This window comes from Staurois parvus, unplaced genomic scaffold (genome assembly GCF_062004578.1).
Source record: "Staurois parvus isolate SC_StPar_1 unplaced genomic scaffold, SC_StPar_1.0 ptg000098l, whole genome shotgun sequence".
NCBI classification, from domain to species: Eukaryota; Metazoa; Chordata; class Amphibia; order Anura; family Ranidae; genus Staurois; species Staurois parvus.
In genome coordinates this window covers 56911-84526 of record NW_028317894.1, presented here as the reverse complement: position 1 = coordinate 84526, position 27616 = coordinate 56911, and the positions used below count along the sequence as shown (strand labels likewise).

The following is a 27616-nucleotide window of genomic DNA, read 5'->3' as shown; positions in this document are numbered from 1 at the left end:
GGAGCAGAAAGAGACGAGCTGCTGAAAGAACGACTTGAAGAGCTTTAGGACGGGTAATCAGACCAGTCCTTTGCTCTGAGCTGCTGTCTTCTGCATGTAACCCAGCCTTGGAGTTGCGTGCAGGCAGCCTATAGAAGTGGATGCACATGCAACGGCCGCATGAACACAATCACAAGTCTAAATTTGACATGCAGGCAGGAGCAGGTGGATGGATCCAATGCACACTGTCTGCATTCGGAGTGTGCACCTGCTTCTTCCTGCAAGTCAAATTTTGTGTCTGTGCAGCCGCTGAATTTGCATCCATGTCTATGGGCTGCCTGCACACAGCTCTGATGCAGATTCAAAGGCAGCAGACAGTAGCTCAGATCTAAGGATGGGTTTGATCATCTGTCTGAATGAACCCTTCTTGATTCTGCTGTGAACTTTGAGCATGATTTGTTTCACAGTGACTGCCTACAGAGATCAGTGAGGGCCTAATATAAAAGCCAATTTACTGCATGTTAATAATCTATAAATACTTTAATGTCCATATGTTCATTTATGGGTTCGCTTTAATACACAGCAAGCTGCCCTACTGCATTCTGCCTTCCCTTTCTTTAAAAAAAAAAAAAGAAAAAAAAAAAACCATGATGGGGAGAATCAAGAGTACAGAGTCATATTAACAAGCCCTTAAACAGGAACTGTACTGACATGCGCAGACTAGTTTTACTACGTGTGTTTGTACTATGAACACATTGGGGGCGATTTACTAAAATGTTCACTTTGCAAGGGAATTCGTTTACAATTGTAGAGGATAAATTCATTTACAAAGTGAACAGCCTATATGCCTTTAACAAATCAACCCCAATAGGTGTTTTTTACTGACCTTTTTTCCATGCTGCTGTCATCACCCTGTTCGCCAATGTAAAGTCCTTTTCCGCTCAAGCCTTGCTCTGCTTTAGACTCCTAATAAAATGAATGGTTAGGCTAGTTATTATATATGGTTGGGGAAGTGTGCGCGTTAATGTAGTTCAAGGTGCCGAAGGCATTATCTGTATTCCAGATGTCAAATTCTTTACGGGTCAAAGCAGAGCTTTAAAACAGGTATAGCACAACGCATAACAAAGGAAATGAAAAGGAAGGTGGTGGAAGATGTGGATTCATTTTGTACAGAATAGGATTGGGAAATTACAAACACAGATTTTCACAATCCCAGGCAGAGAAGGCCAGCTAATTGAAGCTGTATTTCTAGTACTGGAGTACCGCGGTCACTACTGAACAAGAGCTATCTGCATGCAGCTTGCATGTCCCTCTATGTTTGTGAGGGTTTACCATGTAACATGCTGCAGGAGGCAATCTTATCCTTTAAAAAGGGGGGTCCCATGATGATCTTGCATTTTATCATACTTGCCAACTGTCCCGGATTTGCTGGGATAGTCACATTTTTTTCACTAAGCTGTCTAAGGATGGGCCGGGCAGCATCCCAGAACCTGTACTGTGCCCTCTTGTTCCCAGTATTGTACCATCCTGACTCCTCCCTCTACTGTGCACTTCTGCTACCCCCCCCCCCCCCTCAAGTCCTGTGTCCTTTATGTAGATAAGCCTTTGAGTGATAGCATTTTTTTTTATTGATTAAAATACATTTTATTGAAAGTACTAATAAATATGTGTGCTCCCCACAGCCACCCCTCCATTCTCGTGTGCACTCCTGAACGCCCGATCGGTTTGCAACAAGCTCACTGCCATTCATGACCTCTTTATCTCCCGCTCCCTCAACCTCCTAGCGGTCACCGAAACCTGGATCCAAGCCACTGACTCTTCCTCCCCTGCGGCACTCTCCTATGGAGGTCTCGTCTGGACCCATTCACCCAGACCGAGTGGTCGCAGAGGTGGTGGGGTCGGCATGCTCTTGTCACCGCTGAGCACCTTCCAGGTCCTCCCAAACCCCCCCTCTCTATCCTTCTCCTCCTTTGGGGCCCACTGCGTCCGGCTATTCTCTCCCACCCCTCTGAGGATTGCAGTAATCTATCGGCTCCTGGACCCGTATCCCGCTTCCTCGACAATTTCTCCGCCTGGTTACCCTTCTTCCTCTTTTCAGAACTGCCCACCATCATCCTTGGAGACTTCAATATCCCCATCAACGTCAATAACCTGGCTACATCCCAACTCCTCCACCTAACCTCTTTTGCACTCACACAGTGTACACAGTCCTCCACCCACTCCAACGGGAACCTCCTGGACCTTGTTTTCTCTCATCTCTGTATCCCCCACAACCTCACAAACACCCCTTTCCCTCTCTCTGACCACAACCTCATTACGTTCTCTGTCTCCCCATCCTCAAACACCTCCCCCCCAAACGTCAAACCATCACCAGCCGTAACCTCCGCAACCTGAACCCTGCAGCTGACCGACTTTATGACAATATCCTTCCACTGTCCTGCCCTGACCTGGCCACTACTGCATATAACAACTCGCTCTCAGCCACCATAGACTCCTTAGCACCCCTAACCACACGTAGCACTAGACCCCGACCGCTTCAGCCCTGGCAGGATGACTACACCAAGAATCTTAAGTCGTGCGCTGGAACGATTATGGCGCAAAACCAGATCCCAACAAGCGTTCACCCTATACAAAACTGCCGTCCTCACCTACACCTCCTCTCTCCATGCTGCCAAACAAGCCTACTTTGTAACCCTCATCAATACCCTCTCCTCCAGTCCTCACCGGCTCTTCTCCACTTTTAACTCCCTACTCTCTCCCCCCCCCCCTCCACCAAGTACCTCACTCACCCCCCTCGAGATTGCTAACCACTTCCAAAACAAGATCGACGCAATCCGTAGGAACATTGCCAATGCTCAGACTTCCACCCCACCTAGCCTCCCTCCCATGATAACCCCTTCAACACTCCCCTCCTCTGACCTCGCAACTGCCCAGACCCCCACCCAACATCCCGCACACTCAAACGCCCCCAACACTCCACTCCTTCGACCTTGCTACCACTGAAGAGGTCACTAAGGTCTTCTCCGAAGCCCGCCTCACCACCTGCCCCCTTGACCCTGTCCCGACACAACTCCTACGGTCACCCTCCTCCTCCATCCTACCATCCCTCACCCACATATTTAATCTCTCCCTCTCTACTGGCGCATTCCCCTCCCCCCTAAAGCATGCGCACATCACCCCCATACTCAAAAATCCCTCCCTGGACCCCACCGACCTGAACAACCTTAGACCCATCTCCTTGCTGCCATTTACATCCAAACTCCTTGAGCGCTTAGTCTATAATCGCCTAAGCTCCCACCTCAACGACAACAACCTCCTTGATCCCCTACAGTCTGGCTTCTGTCCCCTACACTCCACTGATATCCCTACTCAAACTCACCAACGACCTTCTAACCGGCAAAGCTAATGGCCACTACTCAGTCCTCCTACTCCTCGACCTCTCAGCGGCCTTTGACACAGTTGACCACCCCCTCCTCCTTAAAGAACTACACTCCCTCGGCATCAGAGACTCCGCTCTCTCCTGGCTCTCCTCCTATCTATCCCAGTGCTCCTTCAACTTTACCTATAATGCTGCCACCTCCCCCTCCTCCCCCTCTCTGTTAGGGTCCCCCAAGGCTCTGTTCTTGGGCCCCTTCTCTTCTCCATCTACACCTCCTCCCTTGGCCAACTTATACACTCCCACAGCTTCAACTATCACCTCTATGCTGATGAAACGCAAATTTACCTCTCCACCCCTCGCCTCACCCCTTCAGTCTCTGCCCGTATCACCCACCTACTGAACGACATATCAGACTGGATGTCACTCCACTTCCTCAAATTAAACCTTTCCAAAACCGAGCTCCTAGATTTCCCCCCCAACCTCTCCATCACGACCAATAATGCCACCATCAGTCCCACCCTGCAAGCCAAAGTTCTAGGTGTCACTCTAGACTCCAATCTATCGTTCCAGCCCCATGTCCAATCGCTGGCAGATTCATGCAGGCTCCACCTCCGCAACATCTCCAAAATACGCTTGTTCCTAACCCCAGACACTACTAAACAACTCATTCACTCCCTTATTATCTCACGACTCGACTACTGCAACTCCCTCCTCACCGGCCTACCTCAACACAGACTCTCCCCGCTTCAGTCTATCCTGAACTCAGCGGCTAGACCAGGGGTGGGCAAACTTTTTGACTTGAGGGCCGCAATGGGTTCATATATTGGACCCGGGGGCCGGACTAGCTGCTGGCCGGCCCAGCCACTACCATGCCATCCATAGTAAGTATAGTAATATTCCCCCATAGTAAGCATAGTAATTCATCCCCCATATAGTAATTCATCCCCCATAGTAATTCACCCCCCATATAGTAATTCACCCCCCCTATAGTAATTCATCCCCCCTATAGTAATTCATCCCCCAATAGTAATTCATCCCCCATATAGTAATTCATCCCCCATATAGTAATTCATCCCCCCTATAGTAATTCATCCCCCATAGTAATTCATCCCCCATATAGTAATTCATCCCCCCTATAGTAATTCATCCCCCATATAGTAATTCATCCCCCATATAGTAATTCATCCCCCCTATAGCAATTCATCTCCCCTATAGTAATTCATTCCCCATATTGTGTCAATTCACTTACCTTTGCTCCGCGCGTTCCTCTCGCCGTGTTCCCGCGCCGTTCCGGTCTTCAGGGCGGACTGTGAGAGGAGTTCGTCACGCTGCCCCGCCTACATCCTGACAGCCAATGTTTGCCACGCTCCGTGGGCCGGATTAAAAGGTCTGCCGGGCCGTATACGGCCCGCGGGCCGTAGTTTGCCCATTGCTGGGCTAGACTCATCCACCTTACCAATCGCTCCGTATCCGCCACCCCCCTCTGTCATTCCCTCCACTGGCTTCCGATTGCCCAACGTATAAAATTCAAACTACTAACACTTCCGTACAAAGCTATTCATAACACTGCCCCAAACTACTCACTGACCTGATATCCAAATACCACCCAACACGTACTCTTCGCTCCTCACAAGACCTCCTACTCTCCAGTTCCTTGGTCTCCTCCTCCCATGCCCGACTTCAGGACGTCTCCAGGTCTTCCCCCATCCTCTGGAACTCACTACCCCAATCCATCAGACTGTCATATACCCTCCTCACCTTTAGGTGCACCCTGAAAACCCATCTCTTTAGGGAAGCCTACCCCGGCCTCACCTAACAGCCGATCTCCTCCTACCACTCTATCCCCTATAGCCATTTCCTCCTGTACCACTATCCCCTCCCTCCTAGATTGTAAGCTCCAAGGAGTAGGGCCCTCGAACCCCTCGTGTATTGTATTGGATTGTATTGTTACTGTATTGTCTCATGTACTGTCCCCCAGTATAATGTACAGCGCTGAGCAAACTTTTTGGCGCTATATAAATACTGTATAATAATAATATATGTTTAATTCTATCAGCTATCTATACTTTAATTCTAGAGAGAAGGTGCGCAAATTGGGGCAGGCTGGTAGGGTCCCCAGTGCACTACTTTGCCCAGGGGCCCATGATGCTATTAAGACAGCCCTGGTTTTAACCCTTCCCTACTCTATCCAAAACTTGTCACCAACATCAATAAAGTGTTGAAGAATAACTAATTGATCTGTCTGTGCCTACAGCAGTCCACTTTACTGAGCCTGGACTTGAAGACTCGGTACTTTCATACACAAGGCTTTTCATGTTTGACAAATTCAGCGCTTCATGATTGGAGCTGTTGTCAGGATTTGATGAACTTTTTGACAACTGTTCTTTGGTTTTTAGCTTTTTTTTCCCCATTTAGAATGCTGGGCACAACTAAAAATAAGTCTCTATTCTATCTTGCATAATGGTTGCAGCTTACAAAGATGATTAGACAAGAAATACGTTCATATTAGATACAAAACAAAGCTATTTATAATCTCTTTCACCAGCTGTTACAGTGATCACAAGACCGGCAATTAACCAAAATGGCTACTGGTCATTATTATAGGGCCACAGCTGTCTATTAACAATAAGTCCTAAATGCACATTTGGAAGCCCCCCCCCCCCCCAAAAAAAAAATCACAGACACACAAACACACACTATATATATATATATATATATATATATATATATATATATATATATATATATATATATATATTGGTCGACCTTGAAGTAGAAAAGTATTCAGTATTCTTATAATGACAGAAGTACCTGGCCTGCCATTGCTGACTCTCTTCTGAAAATGCTCACTGCCTGGCTGTTATGCTGAACAACCACCTTTCTGACCTAGTACAAGCATATAGATCATGACATAAATGAAAGACTTCTGCAAGAAAACAGAATGCATCAACTCCTTCCGAATTCTCTGACTCCAAAGCAGAGATACAGAACCAAACAGGAACATGGAGTCCGCAGGAGTAATACACTAAATGGGTGGTTTATTCAAAGATCCACATACTGCAGTAAGAATTCCTTTAAGTATTCCACACTACAGCACTTTTCTATAAGGCTAATACAGTGCCTTGAAAAAGCATTCATACCCCTTGAAATTTTCCACATTTTGTCATGGTACAACCAAAAATGTAAATGTATTCTATAGGGATTTTATGTTATAGGCAAACACAAAGTGGCAAATAATTGTGAAGTGGAAGGAAAATAAATGGTTTTCAACATTTGTGACAAATAAATATCTGAAAAGTGTGGCGTGCATTTGTTTTCAGTCCCCTTTACTCTGATACCCCTAACTAAAATCTAGTGGAACCAACTGCCTTCAGAAGTCACCCAATTAGTAAATAGAGCGTGTAATTTAATCTCAGTATAAATACAGCTGTTCTGTGAAGCCCTCAGAGGTTTTTTATTTATTTATTTCAGGTACTTATATAGTGCCATTAATTTACGCAGCGCTTTACATATATATATATTGTACATTCACATCAGTCCCTAACCCTCAAGGGGTGTACAATCTAAGGTCCCTAAATCACATTCATATTTACACATACTATGGACAATTTAAACAGGATCCAATTAACCTACTGCATGTCTTTGGTGTGTGGGAGGAAACCGGAGTATCCAGAGGAAACCCACGCAGGCACAGGGAGAACATGCAAACAGGCAGAAGTGCTAACCACTAAGCCACTGTGCCGCCCCGTTTTTTAGAGAACATTAGTGAAAAAACAGCATCATGAAGGCCAAGAAACACACCAGACAGGTCAGGGATAAAGTTGTGGAGAAGTTTAAAGCAGGGTTAGGTTATAAAAAGCACTGTTCAATCCATCATCCGAAAATGGAAAGAGTATGGCACAGCTGCAAACCTACCAAGACATGGCTGTCCACCTAAACAGACAGGCTGGGCAAGGACAGCATTAATCAGAGAAGCAGCCAGGAGGCCCATGGTAACTCTGGAGATGCATAAGATCCACAGCTCAAGTAGGAGAATCTGTCCACAGGACAACTATTAGTCGTGCACTCCACAAATCTGACCTTTATGGAAGAGTGGCAACAAGAAAGCCATTGTTGAAAGAAAGCCACAAGAAGTCCCATTTGCAGTTTGCGAGAAGCCAAGTGGGGGACACAGCAAACATGTGGAAGAAGGTGCTCTGGTCAGATGAGACCAAAATTGAACTTTTTAGTCTAAAAACAAAACGCTATGTGTGGCAGAAGACTAGCATTGCATATCACCCTGAACACACCATCCCCACCGTGAAACATGGTGGAGGCAGCATCATGTAAGGATGCTTTTCTTCAGCAGGGACAACAAAGTTGGTCAGAGTTGATGGGAAGATGGATGCAGCCATATACACGCAATCTTAGAAGAAAACCTGTTAGAGTCTGCAAAGACTTGACACATTTGGCGGAGGTTCACATTCCAGCAGGACAACGACCCTAAACATACAGCCAGAGCTACAATGGAATGGTTTGGATCAAAGCATATTCATGTGTTAGAATGGTCCAGTCAAAGTCCAGACCTAAATCCAACTGAGAATCTGTAGCAAGACTTGAAATTTCTGTTCACAGACGCTCCCCATCCAATATGACAGAGCTTGAGCTATTTTGCAAAGAAGAATGGGCAAAAAAATTTTCTCTCTAGATGTGCAAAGCTGGTAGAGACATCCCTAAAAAGACTTGCAGCTGTAATTGCAGCAAAAGGTGGTTCTGCAAAGTACTGACTCTGGGGGGCTGAATACAAATGCAAGACACACTTTTCACATATTTAATTGATTCAAATTTTGAAAACGATTTATCATTTTCCTTCCACTTCACAATTATGTGCCACTTTGTGTTGGTCTATCACATAAAATCCCAATAAAATACATTTACGTTTTTGGTTGTAACATGACATATGGAAAATTTCAAGGGGTATGAATACTTTTTCAAGGCACTGTACTTATCTCATGATCTGCGGTTAAGACATCCTTACTGCTGTATGTGCATTTTTGAATAAACCTCCCATTTCCAATTTTGCAGACTCCTGCTTTCCTGTTTGATGCAGAACTAAAAAGTTAGAAAAAAAAATACTTATCTGTATACATGCTTTGGGTCAGTGATTCAAGGTATTAAACTACTAAATCAGCATGACAGCCAGGCAACCTGCATTTTCAGAAGAGGAGGTAAGCAATGGCAGCCTAGAGGTTTCCCTTATGCCATGCTTCCTTTAAATCCCAACTACTGACTGCTTGTGTAGTCTACGGGGAGAGTTAAAAGACCTTTTGCCTACCCAATCCTCTGCTCCCCTGGCAGAAGGGGCTTCCCCATGCTCCAGCAGTGGACTGTTCCTCGGCATCAACTTGCTCAATGCAGAGCTATGCACCCTGCACCGGACTTGATGAAGTCAGGATCTTAAATAGCTGGTGCATGGGGGAAAGGACACTGCAGGGACTGCTCTAGCAGCACAGACGATCAGGCAAGTACATTTTCCTTTTTATGACCCCTCGACCTAAAGGAGCAGTTAACCCTTGCAGCATAGGTGCAGTCCCACGGCAAGAGATAGAACTTTTATGTTTCCCAGGGTCTGACTTTAAGGTGTATGTAAACCCTCACCTTGTAAAACAACCCATTCAACTTAAAATAGAAATGAAAGGCAAAAAATGTATATATACACATAAAAAAATATTATAAATACCTTTTTAATAAGTGATCACATACTCTCTGTTCTCGGCTACACAGGGAGCTCTGAGAGGTGGGAGAGGACAAACAGCAGGACAATGATCTTCCCAGTGAATGGCTGTGCAAGGGAGGCATGTCAGCACAAGTGTAATCACTGGAGGAAAGGAGGTTGGGTTCCCAGAACAACCTGAAATCTGAACACACTGTGCTCTCATGCCTGCTGTGGTCAGTTTTTAATAGGAGAACAAGGGGACTGGTGGGATCACCAAGTATTTCACACAAAGGAAGCAATACAGAGAACAGAATACTTTTTCATACAAGTACATGGTGCAGCAAACATATATCAGGAATATGAAATGTTGGGGGTAACATTCTTTAAAAGGATAAGTTCACATTTCATAACATATTACACCCATATTCTTGGGTGTAGCATGTTATGAATAGACTGGCCTCCGCTGCAATCCCCTCCTCCCGCTTTGACAGCTAGCTGTCAAAATATTTAAAAAAAATGCGGCCATGAGGTGCTCCATCCGCCCAGCTGCGTCACTCATTCACAGCCCTCTGTGAATGAGAAACTACAAGTCCCGACAGCCTTAGCAGCTGTTGGCTTGTAGTTCTCAATGAACTACCATGGCGTTGTGGAGCACTGTGGTAGTTTATTGATTCTTCCTGTCAGTATATCTGCTTCCCGGTATGTCACGTATGGGCAAGCAGATATACCGACAGGTATGCAGGAGACCTGCATGGCACCAGTGATCTGCTGATCGCTGATACAATGGTTTACAGGCTCCTGCACCAAAAATTAATAAGTGCACATTTTTTTTTTTTTGCCTGCAAAAAAAAATGTGCATTTATTATTTTTTTTAGTAAAAGATGAACTTCTCCTTTAAGGCCTAAACAGCTTAGTCAGGTATATCATATAATCTATTTAAGGCACAAGATATGAAAAGGCATTGTGAAGCTTGCCAGACTTACTACTTTAATGCTGCTGTTCCGTCCACGCCAGGAGAACCACCACCTGCCTCCCTTTTTTGGCATCTTGTCTCTCATCAAAGTGTCCACAGTAACCTGTGATAAATGCACGGTGACCACAGTAAAAGAAAAAAAAAGAAAAAAAGCAAAACAGAAAAACATCTAAATGAATGAAATAATAAGCCAACCAAAAAGAAACATGTAAAAAGCAATGAACCAATGACAAGCAAGCACAGGTATGAGAAACATACATACTGTCTGTTGGCCACAGAGACTAGAAAAACAAAATCTAATGGAATCTACCAGAGCACAGACGTAATCAAAGCAAGAGTACTTGAAAAAAAAAAAAACACAAGAAAAAGAAAACACAAAAGTTTGTTAGTATTTGGAATTACATACGGACATGAATGCTAGATGGAGATGAAATGTTTGCCAAGGACAACTTCACCCGAAAGGATTATTCCATTGAAAGTGAAACAGCATTATGTTTATTCTCCCAATAGACTCTTAAGGCTAAACTCCAGGCATGCAGTTAGAAAGTTATCACACACATATATGGAAACTGTTTTACCAGCCTAAGGATTTGTGATTCTGTTCAGCTAGTCTTATGAGCCAGGCACCCTACCTGACATTGTATCCCGGTTAAAGAACTCCCTGCACACTACACTGAAGTTCATGCAGAACTCAACTGTATCTGAGCACCACCAACTGAAAACACAATTTAAATTCATTTTTAATATTCAACGCAAACTCACCCATACATCCATTTTCAATCGGGAAATCACTTTGAAAAACACCCCCTAGCATTTATAGCTGTAACCATCTTGAGTAAGGGCAGATGATTCATGTAGCATTTACATCCTGGAATCCATCTGCCCTTATCTCAGGCACGCATGTAGGAGGGTGTGTTTGGAAGCCCCTCCTCACCTCCAACAGATGAAAAAAAAAGGGTAAATATAATATTCCTTCCTATATATTTACGAACGATAGTAGCATAAGGATTAAAATTAATTAATGTTGATTAGGAGAGTAAAGTTTCTCTTTATTCAATACAGCCCACTCAGGTGCTGGTAGTGGAGCCAGGTCCTCGCCCTCAATGACAGCATGGCTTGATCAAAAATACATCCCCCAACTTAACTGAGAAGTTGTCCCTCTGCTCACCTGCACATTTGCAAACAGCAGAACCTGACTAGAACATAGAGATGCCCTACCCTCTTCCTGTCTAAGGGACAGTGTATGGATATCGGATAGATTCAGGTACTTACACTGGATTCTTCCAAGGAAAAAAACAATGATATTTAATAAATACATAACAGCATTAGTGGTTGTAAACCCTTACATACACCCAATGAAAAGACTGACCTCAGGTGATAAATATTAAACAAATCCTCCTATATAAATTGTACCTCATAATCTGCAGTCTTCTCTTCTCTACATCAGTTCAAAGCCCAGAATTTAAAAAGCTTGTCTGAGCTTTCATAAAGCAGGGGTGGCGGAGAGCTGAAATGGGGAGCCTAGGAGGGAAGGGACACCCCCACCTTCACATAGCACACAGTGCTGAGACGGCCAATCACAGGCTGTGTGCTGGAGGTCCCTCTCATGTCACCTCTTTTCTCTTGGTGTCAGAAAACTTTGTTAGAAGTGACTCATACTGATAGAGGAACAAAGCAGCAGACAGTAATGACACTCGATACTCTTGAGACAAGTATACACTATAGAGGGATATGCTTTTTTCATATTTCATGTCTGAGGTTTACAACCACTTAAAATGCTGCTTTCATGTTTGCCTGGAGTTCTGCTTTAAAGGTCTAGAACGGAGAGAGGTCTTAATCTCTTTGTTGCACAGATTTCCTACTGCAAAGCCATGCTGCTTAGTTGAAACTTGTTCCTATACATATTCCAACAAAGAATCACAGGAAGGTGACTAACACAACCAATTGCAGGATTCTCTGCAAGAATATATGTAGATGACAATTAATCTGTGTGGAGTTGTCCTCAGGACTAGTAAACCCAAAATACAATTTTCTTATCATATCATAGAATATATCATATATGACATGCATGTAAAGGTTTTAGGCCAAGACCCTCTACATACATGCTATGACTAGTGTACCTACTACATTAGATGTAAGTGGGGGACAAGAGCCCACTTAGCTGATTAGCTGACATGGGAAGGCTGGTGGGAACTGCAAAATGAATCCCTCCGGGACTATAGATCTATCTCAGATATCAGATCTAATCTGATAAGCTTTTAAAATGTTCACATACAGATCAATAAAAGTAAACTGTACTTTGGATTCACCAGTCCTTTTAAATGCATTTTGTTAAAGAGGAAACGCATTGCTAAACGTGTAATTAGGAAAGTACACTTGCCAACAGTCCTCAGACGCCTCATAGATTTTCAGGGTGAGGTGGTGCCCCCCAGGAAATGGGTTTGATTGGGAACAAATGTATTTTGGCTGCATCTCTAGATGAAGATTTGGCCAATTGGAAATTTGTGTACATCTTTTTTTACCATAGAGGAATGTTGGCAAGAGGCAAGAATACAGAAAGGAAAAACTACAAAATAAGACAGAAAGGGTCAAAACTGCAAAAAAGACTCCATCAAAGGATTTTGTTAGGAAATAAAAATATTGACTGTGTATTTCCATTGTTACCATCCACCAATTTGTTGGAGAACTCTGCACAAAAATTGACGTTTCAGTTTAGCATGTTTGTTAGCAAGTCGAATCACCTGCTGTTCTGGGGACTTCAGTGGGGAGAGCTAGGTCTACCACAATTTTCAGTTTTGGGTGTTTGTTGGCAAGTTGAATCACCTGCTGTTCTGGGGACTTCAGTGGGGAGAGCTAGGTCTACTACAATTTTCAGTTTTGGGTGTTTGTTGGGAAGCCGAATCACCTGCTTTTCTGGGGACTTCAGTGGGGAGAGCTAGGTCTACTACAATTTTCAGTTTTGGGTGTTTGTTGACAAGTTGAATCACCTGCTTTTCTGGGGACTTCAGTGTGGACAGCTAGGTCTAGCACAATTTTCAGTTTTGGGCATTTGTTGGCAAGCCGAATCACCTGCTCTTCTGGGGACTTCAGTGGGGAGAGCTAGGTCTACCACAATTTACAGTTTTAAAAAGTGTTAAGGATAATAAAAAGCCCAAAGCTGGTGTCCTGCTCCCTCATTAGCTTCTTCTTAATGTACAATAGTTAAATTATTCGGGAGGCCATGTGCAGGAGATGCTTTTTAATAAGTCCACATGGATGGAGGATGCAAACTCCTACATGTAAATCTCACCAGTGGAATCTTCAGAAGATAAAAGATTCCAGCAAGTAACTATTTCCTAGCGCCCATACAAAACTGAAACGTACTGAATGTTTTGGGTGATGTTTTCTAGGTTGATCTTTGCTGCGTGGCCTCTAGAACCTGCACTGCCTCTCTTCAGAATGTCTTCTGGCCATGCTCTGTAAAAGCTTTTTCTGAAGGACTGATTGGACATTCTGATGTCCATGACTGGCAGATGTAGGTCCTGGCCAGGAGATTTTTTTGGAAGAGGCTTTGTGGCTCTCAGTGGACGCACAGCAAAGATCTCGTAGAATGTTGATACAGCTTCTTTTTTTTTGGCCCCCTTGGGGAGGGACCCTACTGAATCTTTTGTTTTTTTAGACATCTGTTCTAGATAAACTACAGTTTGCTTATTATTTACACCAAAGATGGCGGCGATTCAGGTTACAGCCCATGGAAAGCAGAAGACAAAGCATTGTAAAAACAATATTGTGTGCACTAGGATTGCAGCAGGAAGAAAACTGGATAAAAATAAAAATTGTAGTAGATTAGGCAAAGCATGTGTATTTTCCTTGTTACAGCTCTGGCACTGCCTGCGACTAGAACAAATACACAAGATAACACCAGATGATTCTGTTCCAGGGTTGTCACAACTAAATGGATGCAGCATTTACTGGTATAACTCACAAGAAGACCCCTTCCAGTGTGTGATGAAAAAATGTCTGACTCCAAATTGTGAAAGATACACTGGAACCATGAGCTGAAATCATGAACTGTTTCAGGATAATAAATGTGTAGGGTCCATTGTATTGTCCACTGGAAACTATTCACATGTACTTCATTTATAAGCCCAGAATTCCTATAGCTTTGCAAATCAGCAAAGCTCATGCCCTCTGGTGATTGGTAAGCTCCAGCTCTGACTGAGTGGGGAGCGTGTTGGACCTCTGCAGAGAGACTACGGATTCCACACAAAGAGCAAGAGTTTTTCATTGCAGCATGCTGGCAGGGGATAGGCTTTTCTACTCAGACTGTGTCAGCTTTCTAAAGAAAACCAACTGTAAGACTGAGCCTTCACAGGAGTCAGTCTTCAAGGGACTGAGATTGAGCTCTGCAGTCACTTATGCAGCAGTTTTCTTATTCCAGGTCACAATCCTGCACAATGTCCTTTTGTCTCTTTTGGTTAGTTGATCATGTCGACCGTGCTTAAGCTAATCAGACTAAGTTTATCTAGAAACTGTATATGCCATCATAACCTTTGATACCGTACCCCATGACTTGGCAAATAAATTGGCAACTTCCATCATAGAGGCACCAGCTAAGCAGGCACCAGCAATTTGCCCTCTTGCTGCTCAGTAAGCTCTGACATGACTCCGTATCACTAACAGCACATGCAGTGATTGACAAAAGTGAGGCTTCCCACCTAATTTGTTCCTGCCTTTGTTTTCAGCTTGATAAGGGTTTTAGAGAGGTTAGGGTGGAGACTGCAGAGGGGTGCGAGAGCAAGAGGCAGAGACACAGCAGTACGCTGATCTTTCCAGTGAAGAGCTGGGGGGGGGGGGGTTCAGAACAGATCTTGGCCACTGGAGGACAAGCAGGCTGTGCTCCCTGTACAGCCAGAAAACAAACTACACTTGGAGGGATGTGGTCCCACATCTAGCATGGTCAGTTTGCAATAGGAAAGCAGGGGGACTGGCAGGACCACAAAGGGAGCAATGCAAAGAGAACAAGATACTTTTTAACACAAGTACATGGAACACATATCAGGAGCATGAAATGTTGGAGTAACAAATGCTTTAAATGCTCCTTTATGTCTAGGGGAATGGGAAAGCAGTTTAATTGCCCGATCCTCCACCTTGTGGCAACTAGTGCTCGTCTACTTCCCTACGCTCCAGTGGACTGCTCCTTGACATCCTCGTGTTCACTGCAAGGCTATAGGCTCTGTGTTGTAGTTGATGTCAGAGGTTCTGCGACCACTGGGACATTGGAAAGAAGAAGCCGCAGAGACCAGTTTAGAGGTTCAGAGGAAACCTGCATGAGCAGGGGAATGGGTAATTAAAACGGTTTTTCTGCTCCCTAGGCCTAAACAAGCATTTTATCCTTGCAGTGTGGGGGGGGGGGGGCATTCCCACCACATGGGAAGATTACTACCCAAAATTCAGCTTTAAGTTGTGGTTTGAATCATTTTCATTTCTACAAGGCAAAAAGCACAATCCTAAAGACATTTGCCAAAAGTGAAAAATGACCATTTGTACCGTATTAGGAAACAGTCAATCACCAACATCATCCCACTGACAAAGGATGCTTGGATCAGACATTTGCAACTAACAGTTTTTTTTTATAGAGAACGTAAAGTGGGAAACAATCCACTTTTTTGAAAATTGACTTCAGGTAGGGCATTCATGACAGAAGAGACCCTATTGGTCCCTTCTGTCATAAATGCTTCCCCTGTCTGTCAACTATAATGTACACTAAGCTGTGCATGTGCAGCTCACGTGCATTAATGGCGCCTGATCTGTGCCGCGATGATGCGACTCCCATGTGCATAGGAGAGTTGTCATTGCAACCCTGCCATTCAAGCGGCCAAAGAGATGGAACCTGGAAGGAAAACCAGGCAAACATGGCAGCACTAGGGACCCACATGATCAGTAACACTGCAGCGCTGGAGGGCACATTATGACAGGTAAATATGTCATATTGTACTAGTATGCAGTGCATGCATCATATTAACCTGCAGGGGTATGATTACAAAAAAAAAAAAAAATTTCAACAAAGTTTACTACCACTTCAAAACCTAACTCTGGGATAAAAAACTCCACAGAGGTTACCCGTCTGTTTATGGCTGGGGGATGGGAAAAGCACTTTTACTTACCTGATCCTCCCCGACAAGCCGTACTCCAGTAGGGGACTGTCCCCTGGTGTTGTTACGTCCAATGCAAGGCTATGGTCCCTGCATGTGTCCTGATTATGTCAGAGGCAACCAACCACCAAAGCGGAAAGAGAAGAAGAGGCTGCGAGGGATGGTCTAGTAGTACAGGATCAAGTAATTAAAACTACTATTCTCACCCCACTAGACGTAAACGAGCAATTAACCCTTACTACGCAGACACAGCCCCACTGCAAGGGAGGATTTTTACTTTTCCCCGGAGTTCAGCTTTAACATCTACTGTATAATAATCTTATGTTTTCCTATTTATTTGTCAAATACAGCTCTACATACGGATGTGCCCACATGTATTATATAACTGCATTGTCAATATCTGGAAGAGAGAGATATGGCGCCATGGACTATATCTAGCTACAGTAAACAGCTCTGTATAAATACTAAGCTTGTTTGAATAGTCCTAGCTTCCAGATTAGATAATCAGCCATTGTGCAGGGGGGAAAAAAAACATTCTCAAACAAATAATTCTGTTCCTATCCAGGGAGAGAGAATGGCGCACAGCTATAATGGGTAATTACATGATTCATGTCTTATTATTCTCGGGATAAACAAAGCAAGTTCTAATGGAAAATATTGCTGTGCGACCAATCTGTCCTTATGAAAAAGCATCTGACAATAGGACGGCTCAATTATGTTTATATATGAATAATGAGTTTCCCATAGCAACCAACTCCATCTTACAGGAGAAAGCTTTTCTCTTTCTGCCAACAATCGTTTGTTCTTAACCTCGTAAATGAATATCCTTTGCCCAGAGTGGTAAAGCTCTGGCACACTGCTGAATTATATAAGAGGGGATTAATTCTCCCCCCCCCCATAAAACTTTTAATGTTGGAAGACAGATGGAAGTCAGACGTATTACAATTGCAAGAAATGTTCAATTAAATGGCTCTGTGTGCCATATGTTAAGGAACTATCTTTATATAGTATACTGAATATTCATTTGTCATTTATGCATAAAGCTTGTATACTTAAAGCATATCTAAATGGAAGAAGAAAAAAAGTATTATATTGCAGCATACTGATCCATAGGGCTCTTTCTCACAGGCAGCCAGGGTGCAGTAAAAAATGGCAGCTAAGCCGCCGGTTTACAGCCTTTCTACAACACACCTGAATTTTAATAACAGGGGGTGGAGCCAGGAGACCCGGGCGGGGACCTGAGAAGAGGAGGAGTATCAAGGATACTCTGTGCAAAACCATTAAAGGCAAGTATGACGTTTGTAAACCCATATTTTTTTTTAAACAATCACTTTAACCTCTGAATTGCGCTCTACTGACCCCTATACTTTGCGATGTTTACTACTGACCCCTCAACTCTGCTACGTACCGCTGACCCCTCAACTCTGCTACGTACCGCTGACCCCTCAACTCTGCTACGTACCGCTGACCCCTCAACTCTGCTACGTACCGCTGACCCCTCAACTCTGCTACGTACCGCTGACCCCTCAACTCTGCTACGTACCGCTGACCCCTCAACTCTGCTACGTACCGCTGATCCCTGAACTCTGCTAGTTACCACTGATCCCTGAACTCTGCTAGTTACCACTGATCCCTGAACTCTGTTACGTACCACTGATCCCTGAACTCTGTTACGTACCACTGATCCCTGAACTCTGTTACGTACCACTGATCCCTGAACTCTGTTACGTACCGCTGATCCCTCAACTCTGCTACGTACCGCTGACCCCTCAACTCTGCTACGTACCGCTGACCCCTCAACTCTGCTACGTACCGCTGATCCCTGAACTCTGCTAGTTACCACTGATCCCTGAACTCTGTTACGTACCACTGATCCCTGAACTCTGTTACGTACCACTGATCCCTGAACTCTGCTACGTACCGCTGACCCCTCAACTCTGCTACATACCGCTGACCCCTCAACTCTGCTACGTACCGCTGACCCCTGAACTCTGCTAGTTACCACTGATCCCTGAACTCTGTTACGTACCACTGATCCCTGAACTCTGTTACGTACCACTGATCCCTGAACTCTGTTACGTACCACTGATCCCTGAACTCTGTTACGTACCACTGATCCCTGAACTCTGTTACGTACCACTGATCCCTGAACTCTGTTACGTACCACTGATCCCTGAACTCTGTTACGTACCACTGATCCCTGAACTCTGTTACGTACCACTGATCCCTGAACTCTGTTACGTACCACTGATCCCTGAACTCTGTTACGTACCACTGATCCCTGAACTCAAAACATTAACAACAACATATAAAGCCATTTAGAACTCTGCCCCAAATTACATCACCAATCTTGTCTCCAAAAATCACCCAAACCGTCCTCTCTACTCCTCCCACAACCTCCTGTTCTCTGGCTCCCTCATCTCCTCCTCCCATGCTCGTCTCCAGGACTTCTCCAGAGCCTCCCCCATCCTCTGGAACTCTCTACCCCAATCTATCAGACTATCGACTACTCTGCCCACTTTTAGGCGATCTCTGAAAACCTCTCTCTTCAGGGAAGCCTATCCTGTCTTCAGCTAATAACAGAATCTTCTATTCCTCCTACCAGTCCATCCCCCACAGTTATTACCTTTTGTACCACCAGCCCCTCCCTTTTAGATTGTAAGCTCCAAGGAGCAAGGCCCTCCTTTCCCTCTTGTATTGAACTGTATTGTTGCTTTAATGTCTACCTTTATATTGTAAAGCGCTGAGCAAACTGTTGGCACTATATAAATCCTGTATAATAAAAATAATAATAACTCTGTTACATACTACTGATCCCTGGACTCTGTGTTGCCACTGATCCCTGGACTCAGCTTTATTTATGCCTGACCCCTGTACTCTTCAAACCTTCCTTACTTTTTCATTGGCTTTGCTGCACCCTGGTGATCTTTCATCTCTTCCATGTTGTTCCGGTAGATCTCCACCTTTCCAGGGTTGCCTACTCCTGCATTAAACCTTTGGCTTTACTGGAGAATTTTCCTGCAAGCGATTCGATCAATCACTGTATGTAGAAGGAAGGAGGAAAATATCACACATGCTACTGTCACAGTACTGAAATCATTTTTGGCAGGTCATGTTGCTCATGACCAGCAGATTTTCCCTATTGTCATTACAGGATGACATCTGGCCATCTATGGCCACCCCAAGGTGGTTTTTACTCCTGGCACCCAGCAGACATAGAATTATCCGCTTTTGAGGAACAGATCTAATATCACGGTGCACAGATAGACACGCCATGTCTTGTTTAGCTGCGCCATGTTTTATAGCTGCCTCTTCTGCACTCTGCTGGCTGTAATTAGAATCACAACTGGGGAGCCGAGTTCCTCATTTACAGTACCGCAGGGGGGCATAAACTCACATTCACACTGCAGGATTATTACATTTTCCCCAAATTATTTGTTTTGCTCACTAGAGGCACCAGCTGAATAGCTCTATTATTTTGCCTGACAAATAACCATTATGTCAATTTTCCATTTTAGGTTACTGAGGGTGTGCCTACTTAACGCAATACTTTGTAACAAATATGAATGTTTAAAAACTTTATAAAACGCACAACGTGTTTGGGATGTGAAGGCACAGAATAGGCTCAATATCAGTGTAAAGCCAAAACCCTCATTTAAAAGGTTTTTGTTTTTTAAAATTATACAATAATGGTCCATAAGATCATTTACGATAAGTAAATTAAGTATGTGTGTTAACATTTTAAAGTCTTGCTCTTATGCACAGTTTTCAATCAGATATGAAAATAGGAGCTGACAATTTTTCTTATTACATAACAGACTTTACTTCCTTCTGCATCCACCTAATGAAAAACATCAGACCCTATGCAGTCTTTGCTTACATAAAACACCCACAATGCACCTGGTAGACACACACCGTGCCCTGAACTGGCTCGTGTTAAGTTTTATTATTAATTGCGGGATCTTTGACGTAGTCAGTTTACTTCCTACTGACAGTACTGACCTACCTTTCTCTACCAAGAGACTGAATGAAGTTTAAACCTGTTAAAATCTAAATAAAAAGTATTTTAATGATGTTACAATTAGTTTTTGAAAAGAGAAAGGAAAGAAAATCGGTGAAGGAAATAACTGATGTTCACTCTTGTTTTATTATCCCGTAATAAGACTGTACTTCCAAAAACTGCATCACATTTTCCTAATCGTGACATTTACAGCAAGTGCAGATTATGTCCTGAAGGCTATGGAAGGGGTGCCACCTGTAGGCCACTCTGGGAATTATCAGAATGGAAATTTTGATACCAGCCAAAAACAATTGAGTACTGTCCGTGATACTTTTTTTATTTGCACTAACAAACAATTTTGAGGACAAGCTTTCGTGGAGTGTCCCCTTCTTCAGGTCCAAGCAGCAAAAGCAATTTTTTTTTTTTTTTTTTGGGGGGCGGGGGGGGTTTATCACCTCAGTTTTATCACCTCAAGCATGACTGCCTCTGTGAGTGTTGTCTCCTCCCCCCAACTTTGCTTTTGCTGTGTTTTATCTCTGTTCTCTTTTTTTTTTTTTTCTAACATTCTGCTATACCTTTGTGATCAGTACTCCTTGGACCTTGAAGAAGGGGACACTCCCCAAAAGCTTGTCCTCAAAATTGTTTGTTAGTGCAAATAAAAAAAAGTATCACGTCAGTACAAGCTTTCGTGGAGTGTCCCCTTCTTCAGGTCCAAGCAGCAAAAGCAATTTTTTTTTTTTTTTGGGGGGCGGGGGGGGTTTATCACCTCAGTTTTATCACCTCAAGCATGACTGCCTCTGTGAGTGTTGTCTCCTCCCCCCAACTTTGCTTTTGCTGTGTTTTATCTCTGTTCTCTTTTTTTTTTTTTCTAACATTCTGCTATACCTTTGTGATCAGTACTCCTTGGACCTTGAAGAAGGGGACACTCCCCAAAAGCTTGTCCTCAAAATTGTTTGTTAGTGCAAATAAAAAAAAGTATCACGTCAGTACTCAATTGTTTCTGCCGCAAATGCACTAATACGGCTACAATCACCTCAAGCAAAATGGAAGATACCAGCCAAAAAATTCCAACCTGCCAGTATTGCAAAACACCACCCTCAAACCTGGTCACACAAGATTGTTTTTTTTTTTTAGTATTTAAAAAGCTTTGCACACAAATAATAAAACAGGCATGTTCAGTATTAAAGCTCAAAATGTCAAAGCGGTCTTATAATGACAATAAACTCTGGTTTAAAAAAAAAAGAAGAATATATTCAATTCATGTATGTATTCTTAAAGCGGAGCTGCACCCAAAAGGGGAAGTTCCGCTTTAAGGCCTCCTCCCCAGCTCCTGTTGGTGAAAAAGAGATTTTGACCATTTTTAACAGGTACCCGCTCCCACTTCCGCTTCGACCACCTAGTTGATCAGAAGCAGAAGCTCTCCCCCCAGGCTTCTGGGACATGTGACAGGTCCCAGTAGACTGTAGGATCGTTCACAATTCGCAGCGCCGCTTGCGCATGCACAGTGGACAGCCAGCTGTCAGCAAGGTGCTTATAGTAAAAATGCCGGTGCCAGGAAGAGAGACACAGAGGTTGAAAACTGCTGGGCCAAGCACAGTGCTGGAACACAGGACAGGTGAGTGGCTGTTTATTAAAAGTCAGCTGCTACAGTTTTGGTAGCAGATCACTATTCATTTTAACATAGGAGACTGGAGCTCCACTTTGAAGTGATTATAGAAGTCAATTATTTATTTTTTTTAAATAACAAACATGTCATACTTACCTGCTCTGTGCAGTGGTTTTGCACAAAGCAACCCTGATGCTCCTCTTCTCAGGTCCTCCACCAGCGCTCCTGGTCCCTCCCTCCTGCTAAGTGCCCCCACAGCAAGCAGCTTGCAATGGGGGCACCAGAGCAGGCTCGCTCCAGTTCCGCTACGCTGTGTGTCCATTCACAGAGCCGTGGCTCAGCCCTTCTCCTCTCTGTTCATTGACTCACTGGCTGTGATTGACATCCGCTGCTGTTTCAGCCAATGAGGAGGAACAGTCCCCAGAAAGCTGAGGGTATTGTGAGCATTGCTGGATCACGACGATGGGACTCAGGTAAGTGTGAGAGGGGGCTGGGGGGGCTGCTGAACACAAAAGGTTCTTTACCTTCAAACACACAATGCATAAAGGAAAGAAAACTTTGAGCCTTTACAACCACTTAACTACTATTGCTCTCAACCTCCTCCACATTTTTTTTCTTTCTGCGGTGATCCAACCTCCTATTAGAGGGGAGCTACATTTGTTCTCCATGGTCCCACTGTAAGTAGGAGCATAGCCACCGTATTGGAGTATAACGTATAGAGCAATGTACATGACTGCAACTAATGTGCACTGCTTATTTTCAGCAAACAGAAGTGAGAGGAAAAGTGAGAGGTTCAGGAGCTCATGGAGGATGTTACAAGGATGCAGAAAACCACAGTAAGAAAAGAGATGAATGAAAAACAGATTACAGGGCCATTAAGCAGTGCATGATGGTTATCATGTGTTGTCACTTTAACAGCTTGTGAGCTGCCAGTGTCCAAGTACAGGGCTGGTATGTGCCCATTGCACTTGGGATCTGTCGCTATAAACACTTTGCTTGCCATCCACTGAAACTCTGTTATCAACTGCTCAAGCTGCCAGTCAGTGCTTCTCTTGACTAATACGATATCAAAATGGATATTTGCCAACAGCCCCAGATTTTTAAGGATTGGCCCCAGTTTTGGGAACAAAAGAGTTAATGCTTCTGAAAAAAACTAGACTAATCTAATTAATAGTACAACTAAAGTCTCCCAGATGACAGTCTAAACAAGGACCAAACCCAGCTACTATGATACACAAGCCTTATAAAATAAAATTTAAAAAAATCCCATCCCAGACACTGCAGCTCACAGTGGGCAGGACTAGGTGTAGTCGGATGCTGATCGACGAGCTTACAATCTGACTATGCCATTAGCTACACTCTCTGCAGCTTCTTATCATCCCACTGTAGTGTAAGAAGGTACAGCCTACACAAGAGTGACAACTGCACTCTGAATTCAGGAGCAGTGCAGCATCATTGCCACACCATCACATCAAGCTGCATTAGACGGAACTCACTGGCAGGATCAACAGGTATTTGTGGGACTCTGCAGGAGGACTTAAAGTGTTACTAAACCCACAACAGTAAAATCAGTCTGTACATGCAGTAAAGCATGCTTATTCTACTCACTGTGGAACCTAAGGGGTTAATCCTATGCATTGTGTAAAAAGGCTGTTTGATCCTTTCTTCTCTGTTCCTCCCCTTTTCCAAGCAACCACCTCTTATCTACTGACTAAACTGTAGGCATGCACATGCTCAGTTTGGTGTATATTGCTAGAGGGTTTTTTTTTTCTTGGGAGAGTGCATGTGATCAGCACAGGGCCAATCAGCACTGTCCAGACAGAGGTCAGGGGATTTGCATCCTCCTAGAGCAGAAAGAAAACTCCTCCTACAAGCTTTAGCTAGTGCTTGTCTGAACACTGATAGAAGTCACAAGACTGCTCTAACTGCTGATGAGGAAAGGTATTTAGTGGTTTATATTTACTAAAATAATTGCACTTCCATGTTGTGTGTACTGTGGGAGACCAGATATAGTGAATGCAGGGTCCTGGGTTTAGTAACACTTTAAGCTGGCCATACATTATACAACTTTCTTACTCAATTTCCTTAAGATTTACTTTCAACTATGTAGTGCAAAGGCTTGCCTGACTGCATACAATCAGTGTTTAAATTTGACCTCATATTATATGGTTTTGGAAAATCCAAAAGAAAAAATTGTATAATGTATGGCCAGTCTAAGAGAAGACAAAGTAATGATGCCCTTATAATTATGCTGCAGCACATATATTTTTTTAATGGGTGAAGGCCAAAGTTCTAATTTTTTTTTCATTTTTATGATCTTCTAATGTCTAAATCTGGGAATGCTGGAAAAGACAAAAATGGGTTATGCTACACAAACCGAGACACTAACACAAAATCAGTGAAGCAACACAACCACATCATCATACATCACTGAAATGTTATGGACAAAAATACTTCATTTTATGACAGTGTTATAAGTGCACTTTCCAGCATTTCCTGAAGAGACAACACAAGTGACTACAGATTGGTGTAAGCTGCTGTCTATTGACATAGTTATATGTAAGCCCTCATGAGCAGGGCCCTCCTAACCCTGTTGTATTGAATTGCAATGTAACTGTACTGTCAGTTGGTATATCGTGAAGCACTGCACAAAATGTTGGCGTTATATAAAACCTGTATAATATTAATACAAATAACAATCTCATTGGTCAGCTGAAAAACCCTCTCTGGAGGCAGAAACTCTACTCATACTAAGGCTAGGTTCACACCATCGCAGGTCTGCAGGCCATGCTTGAGCGGCCACAGCAGCCCATTAAATTGAATGGGCTGCTGTGCCTGTGTTTCAAGCAGGAAAAAGGTTCCTGCAGCATTTTGAAAACGCAGGGGCTGAAAAATCACATGATGCTTTTGCACCATGCGATTTCCCTGTGGTTCCCACAAATGCACTGCATTTGGATGCTTGGGGGCGCCATTAACCACCTCCCATCCGGCCATTGTATATAAATGACCGGACGGTGGCAGTGCAGGGTCGGGTGGCCATTTATAAACGGCCTCCCCGCACCCTGCTTGTGCGCGCTCCCTGGGAGCGTGCAGCACCGCGATCCGGTGCCCGCTGTGTCCTCCGGACACAGTGGAACACCAATCGTCGGACGGGACCTCTGTGCGAGGTCCCAATCAGTGATCACATGCAGAGTTGTAAGCAAGCTGTCACTTCTGCAGGGGTGCACTGACAACCCATGGGACCCCCCAGGCAATAGGGGATCATTGGGCCCCTGTGCCCTTGCCCAAACTCAAAAAAGCCTACGAAAAAGGTACCAGGGGCATCTCATGGGGCCCCCTACTGACCCCGGGCAATGCCCGAGTTTCCAAATGGTCAGTCCGCCCCTGCACTTCTGACATCATTGCTTACTACGTGTGAAATCTGTGAATGATCACAGAGGTCACATGGTACAAGGCTATTCACAACAGCCTTGTACCATATGACAAGCTGTGACCAATCACAGCTCACTCAGTAGTTCTCAATGGCTGCAAGAATGCAGCTAGAGTGAAGGATGAATGATTGCTTTTACAGCCTTTATGCGTGTAAAGGAATCAGTGTAAAAAAAAAAAAAAAAATCTTTATCACCCCCCACAAGTAGTAGTGTCACCATGGTGACACTGTACTGCTAGGGTGACAGTATGTAAAAAAAAAAACAAAAAACAAATAATATATTAAAAAAAAAAAAAGGTTTAAAAATTATAATTTTGGTTATAAACTAATTTGGGTTATTTTTTTTTTTACGAAAAAGATAACGGAATACATTTTGGCCAAGATTTATGATGAAATACTATTTGCAAAATTGTATAAGAAAAACACTTTTTTTCAAAATTTTTGGACTTTTTCATTAACATAGCAAAAAAATAAAAATCCCAGTTGTGAATAAATATCGGTCTCAAAAAAATGCTAAAAAATTCATATGGGTACAGTGTTGCATGACTGCCCAATTGTCATTCAAAGTGTGATAGCACTGAAAGCTGAAAATTGTTCTGGACAGGAAGGGGGTAAAAGTATCCGGACTGGAAGTGGTTAAGAATGAATGATAGGCAGGCATATTTTTAAACAACAGAGCTTTGGCTGCAGGTAGTTGTCCGTGCGGGAACAGACACCATGCCTTTGTTTCCCGATTCCAAGTGCCCCACTCCCCCAAATAGGCTTGAGATAAACAATACCCAACCAACTTATGTATGAATGGGTATATACATCTCTTTGCACTCAGTACTTTTGAAAGTCCTTTATATAATTTGAATACATATTAGCACATATTAATTTGCATACACTTGAGTTAGTTTGCTATGGTTAGTGTGATGTTTTTTTGAGGAGCACTGCACTTTGCCATTTTATAATGAATTACTACCATATTGAAGGACTTTATTTAATGATCAGTATATTTCCCCAAAATTCCTACATATTGGTTCTCAAAATAAACAATTACCAAAACTGCATGTGGCTTGTGAAGACACAATAATAACAAAGGGAGGTTTCATGGATTGAGAATGGCTTGTGCATTGATTGAGTAAACTGTCATGAAAGGAACACAGGGGCTATCACTGCTTGTTCCTTTCTGAAGATATTACAGCTTTACTAACACGGCGACCCCTTGACTTGACTACCTCCTAAATCGCTGACTCAAAACTAGAATGTAGATGAGAAAAGTCAAGAAAAAGTCAGAAGTCCTTATCGCCATAATTGTTCCAGGTCAGCGAGACAAAGTAGTGAAGCAAGAGGGTCAGCCGGATCACTAGCCCTACCAGAAATAAAGACAAGCAAAAGTAGCCTTGGTATTTCTTTGGTGACAAGTTTACTTGTCTGTACTCATAACCTTGCTTTAGTACCTTAGGTAATGGTTTCTGGAAAGCCTGCATGGCCAGGAGCAGAGGGGCGGCTGTAGGCCAATTGTAGTATCTAATGAGGACAAAAAAAAAAAAAAAACATCCATCACACTTCATATCATGAAGACAAAATACAACAAGTAACATTAAATAAGAGCTTGTTATGTAACGGAGTGTGATTATTAAACAAAATATTCACATTCAGTTTTACAAGGAATTGCAGCAGTATTAAACCTGAAAGTAAACATTATATTGCAGCTTACCAATTCATAGATGTGATAGCTGCATTCGTTTTCTTTTTAGGCTTTGTTTCTTTTTTTTTCACTTGGTGATCCCGCCAGCAAGTCTGTTGTTTTTCAACAGAACAAGCTGCCCTGCAGATGTAACAGTTAGAAGGATAAGACAACCCTTTTACAACTGGCGGGGGGGGCTTTTATTCTTTTATTTATGTAAAACCCCAGTCTCAGAAGAAAAAAAAAAACCTGTTTGCTATAGCTGCTTATAAAGCATTTGCTGGAGTTCAGCTTCAGTGTATTAATATATCTAAATTTGCTACCGCATGTAACAATCCCCCCCCCCCCCCCCCATCTAGATTGCCGAAGGTGCTGCAGATTGTCTCTGTTGCTCTAATACAGGAGGTGTGTTACTGGCTGGATCACCAGGTGAAAACAGAGGGGAAAAAAAGATTAAAAAAAAACTAATGCAGCCACCACATCTATGGACTTATAAGCCACAATGTATTGCATGTTTGGTTTTGGGTTTAATACCGCTTAGTGCTGTGAAATTGTTGCACAGGTGATGTTAGCATGTTGAGCACTACACTCCTCAGGAGTAAATGACAATAATAATGATATGCTTCATGAATTATTCACAGGGCATAGTACAGCTGTATTTGCATATATGTAAATGAGACGGGACACAGGTGTGAAAAGTCAACTAGGAGTTTGCAGCACCACTGTCTCAAGCCAGCACTTTATGCTG

General features: G+C 43.4%; 1 protein-coding gene across 2 annotated transcripts in view; it reads right to left on the bottom strand.

The window, feature by feature from the left end:
* Positions 1-27616, bottom strand: part of LPIN1 (lipin 1) — a 104398-nt gene that overhangs the window by 34627 nt on the left and 42155 nt on the right. Inside the window, exons 10-13 of one of the 2 annotated variants that reach the window (XM_089671083.1) lie at positions 26639-26708; positions 10289-10366; positions 10037-10129; positions 866-945 (exon numbers count right to left, since the gene is read on the bottom strand). In XM_089671083.1, the coding sequence (XP_089527209.1) occupies positions 866-945; positions 10037-10129; positions 10289-10366; positions 26639-26708 (321 nt within the window). The remainder of the gene's footprint in view (positions 1-865; positions 946-10036; positions 10130-10288; positions 10367-26638; positions 26709-27616) is intronic. The other variant, XM_089671081.1, reaches the window with a different exon arrangement.